Consider the following 9,489-nt stretch of genomic DNA (forward strand, 5'->3'; position numbering starts at 1 on the left):
GATTTTGATCCGTCAAACATATCTATAGCTATCCAAAAAAGAAAAAAGAAAGACATCTATAGATATACAGAAATGTGAGGCTGTGGCTGAAGTTTCTTCCCTAAACAAGAATAGCTAGAGCAAGGATAGGCGGACGACTACATTTCCCAGAATTCTGTGAAAGAAGAAGGAGCGGCACTGAAATGAAGCCGGGTTCACAATTCGGCCATATCTCTGGTTCCCTCCCTGGACGAAAGCGGCGTATAGAACAGCGGCCAGCTGGAGCCGCTTTCCAGTAGAGTAAGGACGTTGCTAAAGGTTTCTTTAGGGGAAGGGAACTGGGTCTTTGGATGTATTTCCACTTCTTCCAGGGTTTCCAATTCAAATCCAGGCAGGAAAGACGCGGACTTTCATTTTCCTCACTTCTGTAAAGGTTCTTGGCTCCTTGTCTTGGCGATTCTTCGGGAAACCGACATTTAACGCGTGAAACTTTCACACGTTCACAGTCTCTCGGGGGGGGATGGGGGGTGGAAGCCGTTGCAAACTATTTGAATGCAGTTTACTGTGCACTTCTGTACATTTCTGCCTCCAAGTCAGCCTTATTAGAGTCAATGGGTCTCACAGGTAAAGAGATCTAGAATTGCTGGATTAAACATTTACAGCCACGTCATTAGCATGTTTTTGTTTAAATGGAGTTCTCAAGACGAAATATGTGGCGTCTTTCCACTAAATTGGGGTGTGGGTAGGTGGTTAAAGCCTGTGTTTTCACAAAAGCGTGTTTGTTGGCAGAGAATGTGTGTGCGGCAAAACCAGGTGCCGGAAGCGCTTGCCTGTTTGTGTTGAATACTGTCATTGTTGCATAGGCGCCTTGTTTGTGCGTTGCCAAATAGACCGAGTGGAACTTGATCATTTAGGGGTGGCTACATTACAACTAGCAGTTTTCTGACAGTATGACAAATGGTGAAGGATGCAGCAACATCTAGAGCAGGATTTCTCAACTTCAGCAACTAACTTTAAGATGTGTGGACTTTAACTCCCAGAATTCCTCTGCCAAGCTGAGGAATTCTGGGAGTTGAAGTCCTCACATCTTAAAGTTGCTGAGGAGGGATTTCTGAGAATTGAAGTCCACACATCTTAAAATTGCTGAGGTTGAGAAACCCTGTTCTAGAGGACTACTTCTCCATCCTTGTAAAAAAATGGGTACAGCCTTGAGTGTACCATTTAGTTTAATTAAACGGGGCAAAAAATGATCTGATTACAGGCTTTTGGCTGGATTGGATGTGTTGGCCAAGTGGCAAGTTTCTAACTTTTATTTATTTATTTGATTTATATGGCTGCCCATCTCAAAGCCATGACTCTGGGTGCCTAACAATATTAAAAAGTAAATAAAAACACTATGTGGGTGTGGGTGTGGGTGTGTATTTATATATTTATGTATTTATACATATGCACGCATGCATACATACATACATACATACAATATTATATGTATGCAAACTTACCAGATTGCTTGAGCGATTAGTGTCCTTGTTGGAAAGGATCTTGAAACATGCTGTCTTGCACGATCCAGTTAGGCAATGATCACATTTTTATATAAGTTATAGTGGCACTTGATAATGCTGCATATCTTTAAAAGTTCAGGGGCAGTCATGACTGACTTGGAGACACAAACGCTTTGCACGGAAAGTTATGGCTCTCGATCTGCTCGGCATTACCAGGCCTTGCCTAACGGAAAGCTAAGCTCTATTGCAGATGCCTGTGAAGACTGGCACTTTCATTCACTCCGTCATTTCTTCATGGTGAGTAAACTTTTCTGGTTTTAAAAAGGTTTCGAGTTTAGAGAGCTACTTGACAGTGAGGGATGCCCAACTGATGATTGAATTAATTAAAAGTAGGTAGATTAATTCTGATCCTCTCCAGCCATACTTCTAATAATTTTCCCTTTATGTTCCCTAAGAATCTTACAATTTCACGACAACTTTTTTTAGAGGTCTGCGAGTGGCAATCATTGCTTTTGGAAGTCACAGGCACTTGGGGATTCAGGTTACGCAACTGTTATTCAAATAATTATTTTGCCATCTTGATGAATATGGCCCTGGGTCCTGCCTATCTAAAGATGGATGCTGATCAGCTGAGACACCCTTGCCTCTTGGATTCGCATTGGCTGTAGGATTTGAGAGGACCCTTGCTGTGCCTATGGCAAGCGAGCCAGAGATACTTTGGCCAAGGACAGGGGTTGCATCCCTGCAGCACTCCACCAGGGTAGCTGTGCCACCAAGGAAAAAAGTGCAAGCAGATTGGCAAAAATGAGGGGGGATCCATGGGCAGAGGGGGTGGCTCAGAAGGGAGAAGGTGCTCACCCTTTCTCTTTCTTGTAGTCGGTCTTCCTGCCCCAGGGCTATCCTGAAAGTGTGAGCGAGGACTACCTGGCCTACCAGTTGTGGGACACCATCCAGGTGAGGGAGGGGCTTCTTTCTGAGGGGCAGGGCTGCTCGCTTTCCATGGGATCCATGGAGCTCAAACCTTCCTTCTCTTCACATCCAGAAAGGTGGCCTCTCTGTTTTTGGGTCCAAAGAAGAGCCTATTTTTGAACAAGGGGCTTGCCTTGACTGGATCTTTGGGTGTGTGAGTTTTTGGGTCTGTGAGCTAAGAAGAACCCCAGCCGGTGATGAACTGGGCCCAAAGGGTTCTTCATTCTGCTCCAGCTGTTGCCCTTTCTCTCCTTTTCTGCATTCAGGCCTTTGCAAGCAGCATCACAGGGACACTGGCCACGCAGGCGGTGCTGAGGGGGGTGGGGGTCGGGGATGAGACATCCACTGTTGCAGCTGCCACCGTCACCTGGATTCTGAAAGGTGAGCTTGACTTGAATTTCTCTGGTCTTTCCCTCGTCCCTTGGCGGAAGGCCTTTCTCCCACAGGCTTCCTCACTGCTACTCGGGAGCCTCTCCCATTGACCCAGTCCTATGTCTTGTGCCTCCAGACCCCCTTGGGACCTTCTCCTCTTTGCCCTTCTTAATCCTCACCCAGTGTAATTGGTTCCCAAGGCTGTAGTTTAATAACTCTTCCTTGTGGCTTCCTTGAATCTAAATCCAACACAAAATTAGTGCAATGCGTTCTCCAACATCAGTCATGGTTTGTTTTAACTCTTGTCACTGTCGAGCAAGCCAGAGTAACCTGGTTCACCCTAAACACTGCTTAACAAACAACTATGTCTGGTTTGCTTGTCATCACTAAACCAAAATCCAGAAGACTGCATTATGAGACAGTGCAGCTTGTGAATCCAGCTTGTATTTGGTGAAGTGGTTTGAAATAGTGAATTGTTAATTGGGGGAAGGAGTGTCAATCATTCACAAATATCTGTTAAATCCAAAAGTAGGTCATTACGGCAATTTACATAATCTGCCTATCATGCAAATGACACAAATGATGCCATTTACATAATGATGTTCTTTATTGTATTATTTTATTTATTAAATTGATTTCTATAGCTATATTCTTGTAGATGCGATTCCGGGTGGCTCACAATACCTTAAAAACAATAAAAAGAACAATATCCATAAAACATTATGCAAACAACACAAACTGCTGTGGAAATTTGGTCTCTTGCATGCAAAATCTGTTGTATCAATGTCTTGTTTATAAATGCGCTGGACATGCTGGCCAATTAGATCTTCTCAGTTCCTTCAAATAACTGTTCCTTAAGTTGGAGCAAGCATAAGACGTATGTCCTTCTGTGACAGATGGAACAGGAATGTTGGGCCGAATTGCTTTTGCCTGGAGCAAGGGGTGAGTTCTGCTTCTCTCCTCACTGTGGTCTTAGTAGGCCTGGGGAGGATCTCTGGGTGGGGCTTTCTCTATTTCATTTATTTCTCACCTTTTTCCAACAAACTCAAGCTGGCATGCAGTATACGATTTATCCATCCTCCCTCAGTAATACCTTCACAACATCCTGTGAGGTGGCTGAGACATAGTGATGGTTCTAAGTCAATCCAGGAAACTTGATGGATGAGTGGGGATGTGAACCTGGGGCTTTCCTGTGATAGTCCACACCCAAGGTCTTTCCTGAACTTGATCTTTAAATCCTGTTACTTCCTTGCTTCTTCTTTTTTCTTTTCTAGGAGCAAACTGGATTGTGATGCTAAGCAATGGAGGTAAAGAGGGATAAGGCCCTTCCTTCAATTTTGACTTCCAATTAATAGGTCTCATGCCCAACCTTAGGTACACATTCATACATGACCACAGCTGGGCCTTGTACCAAAAAGGTACGCTTGGGGTGGGGGTGGGCTGGTTTATTTCTACACGTAGCTGAGTGACTTTTTCAACATCACTGCCCAGACTCTTTGCAGACGTGCTCAATGACATGGCCATCTTCATGGAGATCGTGGCACCAGCTTTCCCAGCATGCTTCACGCTCATCATCTGCACCAGTGGCTTCTTCAAGGTAAAAAGCAAGTGTGCAGAGAAGGGGAGTTGACTTGACACTATTAGGAGTAACTGTGGAGGAAAAGCAACAGACTAAGGACTTGGTCTCTAAAATGGTGGGCTGGTTGTGGAGACAATGACAGTTTCAACCCCTTTGTGTAGCACACAAAGCTTCTTTTCAGCTCTGTTCTCCTCTGCTCTTTGTGTCAGTGCATTGTGGGTGTGGCTGGAGGGGCCACCCGGGCAGCTCTCACCATGCACCAGGCCCGCCGGGACAACATGGCTGATGTATCAGCCAAAGATGGAAGCCAGGTGAGATGAGGGATCACAGAAGAAACACCCAGCCCATGGTTTTGCCAGGTTGAGGTCATGAAGGACCTCTGGTCTATACCTACTGTCTTTTAACCTTCTCCTGGCTTTCTCCCATCATGTAGGAGACGCTAGTGAACTTAGCTGGCCTACTCTTCAGTCTCTTCCTGATCCCTCTTGTAGTGGACAGTCTCCAGTGAGTAAAACGCTGTTTTTTTCATCCCCCCCGACAGATTGTGGAGGAATAATATACAAGGATAAAAGGAATAGAATGGTGAGGGAGGGAAAGGGGAGAGATTGGTGAAACAAAAGTCAGGATGGTGAATCTTTCTCTGAATTCTCATTCTCTTCCCTTCAGCCTCACCTATGCCTTCTACGCTCTCTTCACCATCCTCCATGTCTACGCCAACTATCAAGCAGTGCGTGCGGTTTGCATGGAGACCCTTAACCATGCCCGGCTCCGCCTGGTCTTGCAGCATTACTTGCAGTGGGAAGAAGTGCCTAGCCCTGCTGTCATCAATCCTCAGGAGCCCCTTCTGCTAGGTAACTGAGGGCTCATGATCCCAGGCTCCTGTAGTACCATGTCCAATGCTTGTGTTGATAATATGGACTAGAGTGGCCATTGATGTAGGGATGGCTTAAAAAAAATGTTATGGAGATCTGTGTTTGTCAAGCATGGGACTGTTTTCCAGTTCTTCTCCTAGGGTTGCAAGAGTTAATCTGAGGAAGGGAGGTTTACCTCGATCTGATCCTGGTAAGGAAGAATAGCTTTGTTCAAGTTCTCATTTGCCAGTAGGCCAGTCTAGCAGGCCAGATTAAGATCATGGGTGGGAATTTGCCAGCCTCTGGGATGTAGGTAGGACAACCAGATCTGAGCTGCAAGAATCACTAGATGGCAGCAAAGTGTGAGAGTTTTCTCTGCCACCTTGCTGCCATCTAATGGTCATCAGAATTTGTGCAGCCATAGTAGATAAATCCATAATGTTCTACTTTTTGATGGAAACCATGAAACTTCAGTAGAATGTTTTGTGTGCATGTGTGAGTAGCTACTCTGATAGTGGTGGAGCTCATGTTCTACCACCTAGTCAAGACTTCCACCAAATGTTTGGTCAGCATTATTTGAATAAAGGGTGGTGGCTCACACAAATCTTTTCAATATAGGGTTTCGTCAGCCGCTCAAGATAACTCTTGGGACTCCTCTTCATACAGTGACTTCCAGGTGAGTTTCCTCCATTATTCCAAGGAAACTGAATATCTAATTTACCCTTTTAAAGTTGAGTCTTATTATTGGTTTTAACTGTGAGCTTCTGTGAGCAAATACAGCAAATGGAGCATATTTTATAGTGATTTTAAAAAGCAAAGAAACAGGTGTACTCTTAACTGGCACTGACCTCTAAGATGCAAACTTTTTTCTCAGTGCTGAAAATATTCTTTGGGAAACCAAAGACAGAGTCTTCCCATCCCCAAAGCATCCCTTTTTAATTTTCACTACTTGTATGTTTTTCTCCAATCCCCATCAGTGTTGCTGACTTCCAGAAAGCTCTTGAAGGCAATGCTACAAATTACTTAATTTTCTTCAACCGACCAGCAGGTGGGTATATGATCATATTCCAGGAAGATGTGAAGTTATCAGGGTTCCTAACTGACTATAACTACTTGTAGAATTTCTGGCATGGAGGTAAAGTGTGGTGTGGTGGATAGTCTTGGGTTGGGATAAGGGAGATCTGGGATCAAGTCCCCATGCGAAGGTGGCCTGACTTTGGGCCAATCACCATTTCTCAGCCCAACCAACCTCAGGGGATGGTTGAGTGGAGACCCTTGGGTTCACCTTGGGTTTCTACAAGAAGGTGAGATATATGTTAGAGTAATAATCTACAGGCCCACAGAAACTCTTCAGCCATGCTAGTTGGGAATTGTAGTCCCAACACAACTGAAGAGGGCTGAGATGCTCCTTGCATGCTTTCTTAACCACACTTGTTGATTTTACATCATGCTTATTCCTTGACATATGGGCTAATTATGCTTATATTTTGAGAATGATCTTTGGAGTTATTGGCATTACAATTTATTCCGAGGTGTAAACCATAGTGAAGAATACAGGGGGTCCTTCAGAGCTCAACAGTGTTTTGACCATTATCCAAAATGGATTCTCCATTTCTCTTTTTCTGGATTTTGCTCCATCAGAATAACATTGATCTGGTGGAGGATCTGATAGTAAAGTGTTCACAAGAGGGAGCACATCCAGAATCTTCTCGCGCCTGCCTGTTCATTGACTCCTATCTCTTTCTGTAGGGACGATCTCTGTCCTGCTCCATCGGCAAGCAGACAGTGTGGATGTGATTAAAGCCTACGCCCATGCCCTTATTCTAGAGGTCCTGCTGTATCAAGATGTGGGAACATGTGCCTTGGAAAGAGTGTCCCTTCTGGATTTGCAGCATCAGTTACGCAAAGGTGATGACCTGGGAAGTGAATTTGGAGGACGAAACAATTTGGGAGGGAGGACAATCCAGAGGAGTAATCTGGGTGAGACTGGAAACCCACGTTGCAGGTTCCTTTTCTGGCATCTCTCATTAGAAAGGGCCGGGAAGGACATCTCTATGTGGTCCTGATTGTCTGATCAGGGTGGGCAGCCCTTTTATTCCAGACCATTGCATCGTGCGTTGAGAGCTGGGTTCGTGGTATGGCCCACTGCGGGAGTATCCAGCAGTGCCCACGGCCCTCTCCCACTGATATCACTTCACTCGCTCTCCTCGTACCTCATCAGTTGAGGAAAGGCTTGCAGATGAAACCAGGATTTGCACCACCTTCCTCATGTCAGTTACGTTCCCTGCAACTGACAAAACTGCTCTCTGGTAGACTTTTTCAAGGGGAGATGTGGAAGACTGAGATTTGGAGGTGGGGATGGCCATCTACGTCAGGCTACCCCAAAGGCTTCTGGGGGAGGGAAGGGGGTGTTGCTTATGACAGTTGATGCTTGGTAAGGTAGATGGTTGGTATAAGGCTGCTGTTTATGTTCTCATTCTCTCTCTTGCAACATGGAAAGAGTTTTACAGTTCCTGGTAACCTGACCTGCACCTTGTTTGTGGATTAATTTCCTTTGCGTTTATAGTTCATCATCTTTCAGGGACTCAGGGAGAATAATATTATTTCTCTTCTTCAGTTTGCAAAGGTTCTTTCCCTTTTCTCTTGCTTGTGCCTGGTACAGACCTGCTCGTTTTCTTTCTTGCTTTTCAGAATCCAATAAAGAGGATCCCAAGATACATGCTGAAATGCATCAGTTCTTGGACAGGATATTTCCCAGATTCCTGGCAGGTGCGTGGTGGAAATCTAGAACCTGCTTTACTTTAAATCCTGGATTATGCACCAAGAAGACTCAGATTTCAGTTTTCAACAGGTCACATCCATGGAGCCAGCCTGCACCTTTAAATGTCTTTTTGTTGTTCAGTTGTACAGCTCAGTCAGGCATGGCGATGTGCTGATGGCCAGGGGCCACCCTTATTGGGGAGGGGAGCGGGGCTGAGGGCCCTCAAGAGGAGAGGATCACATTCACGAGGATGGAACTACGATCGGTGGGAATATTGGGGGGCGGGATTATTTGATAATGCCTGTTTTAGTAGCTCTCGTGTGGCCGTCACAGCATCCCCACAGTCACGTGATTGCGGTCTGGATGCTTGGCAACCGGCACGCATTTATGATGGTCGCAGCGTCCTTGTGTTCACTTGATCACTATTTGTGACCTTCACAGCCAGCTTCTGACTAGCCAAGTCAATGGGGAAGCCGGCGGAAGTCACAAGTCGCGGTCACATGACATTGCGCTTAAAGACCCATAGTGATTTGCTTAACGACTGCAGCCAGAAATGATGCACTGCTGTTGTAAGTTGAGTGCAGTCGTGTGACTTTTCACTTTACAACCGCGTCACTTAGTGACAGAGTTGCTGGTTCCTATTGCAATGGGTAAGTGAGGACTGCCTGTAGTTTTGAATTTTTAATGCTGTTTACACTTGTATCCCTTGTTCTGCCCCAGAAAGGTAGAAAGAAAGCTTGAGGTGCAATCCTTATAGATACACCCAATCCTTTCTGTTCACTTTGGGTTCCTCTGTGCTTCCAAGGACTGACAGCCGCTGGATGGGTAACCGACCGGAATCTCCTAGGCCCCGAGGAGTGGCGGATGGAATGGCTCAGTGCTGAGAAGAAAATGCTTTGACTCTGGGAGAACTTTTATGCCAAAGACCTGATTTGTTCAGCCCTAGAAAAGGAGGGGATCCTGGTTTCCTTGGGGTTGTTGTTTACAAAGGCAACTATGGGTTTGGATTTGTCTTGCCTCAGTTTACCACAGCTGTAGTTCTAAAATAAAGATGAGGTGCGGACAACGTAAGACCTCCCTTCTTTCCAGTTTTTTTTAAATGTGATGAAGCATTTACATATTTTGCCTTTGTGAGTAATGCTAATATTATATACTTTCATAACTGCACTATGGGACTAATAGTTGGTGCTTTTAATCGCATGGGTAATCCTTGTTTAGCAATCACAGTTGGGACTGGCAACTTGATTGTTAATTGAAGCGGCCGCTAAGTGAACCGCAGCTGTACATATGATCTTACTTCAGCTTTCCTTTGCTTTGCTGTGAAGGTCGTAAATGCGAGGATTGGTCGCAAAGTTACTTTTGCATCACTGTCGTAATTGTGAACGGTCAGTAAATGAGGCAGTCGCTAAAGAGGACTACCTGTACACCCTGACTTTGCATTCCCAGGCCAGTACCCAGTGCATGCCTTGTCAGTAT

At 45.2% G+C, this 9,489-nt stretch overlaps 1 protein-coding gene across 1 annotated transcript; it reads left to right on the forward strand.

Annotated features, from left to right (window-relative positions):
• Positions 1–1,615: 1,615 nt before the first annotated feature.
• Positions 1,616–9,080, forward strand: RUSF1 (RUS family member 1). The gene is made up of 14 exons (XM_063301400.1): positions 1,616–1,778; positions 2,358–2,435; positions 2,717–2,831; positions 3,719–3,764; positions 4,097–4,129; positions 4,314–4,419; positions 4,611–4,712; positions 4,835–4,905; positions 5,068–5,252; positions 5,871–5,928; positions 6,230–6,300; positions 7,002–7,160; positions 7,944–8,021; positions 8,819–9,080. Exons 1-14 carry the CDS (start codon positions 1,629–1,631, stop codon positions 8,911–8,913), a joined length of 1,347 nt encoding a protein of 448 aa, XP_063157470.1. The 5' UTR covers positions 1,616–1,628; the 3' UTR covers positions 8,914–9,080.
• The last annotated feature ends 409 nt before the right edge of the window (positions 9,081–9,489 follow it).

The sequence above is a fragment of the Candoia aspera genome, chromosome 4 (assembly GCF_035149785.1).
Source record: "Candoia aspera isolate rCanAsp1 chromosome 4, rCanAsp1.hap2, whole genome shotgun sequence".
Classification (NCBI taxonomy): Eukaryota; Metazoa; Chordata; class Lepidosauria; order Squamata; family Boidae; genus Candoia; species Candoia aspera.

Bases quoted from the DNA above. Each gene is read 5' to 3' on its own strand.
- RUSF1 (XM_063301400.1), top strand. From the start codon at position 1,629: ATGACTGACTTGGAGACACAAACGCTTTGCACGGAAAGTTATGGCTCT. The intron at 5,929-6,229 runs GTGAGTTTCCTC...AATCCCCATCAG, and splicing joins CTTCATACAGTGACTTCCAG to TGTTGCTGACTTCCAGAAAG. The intron at 8,022-8,818 runs GTGCGTGGTGGA...TGTGCTTCCAAG, and splicing joins ATTTCCCAGATTCCTGGCAG to GACTGACAGCCGCTGGATGG.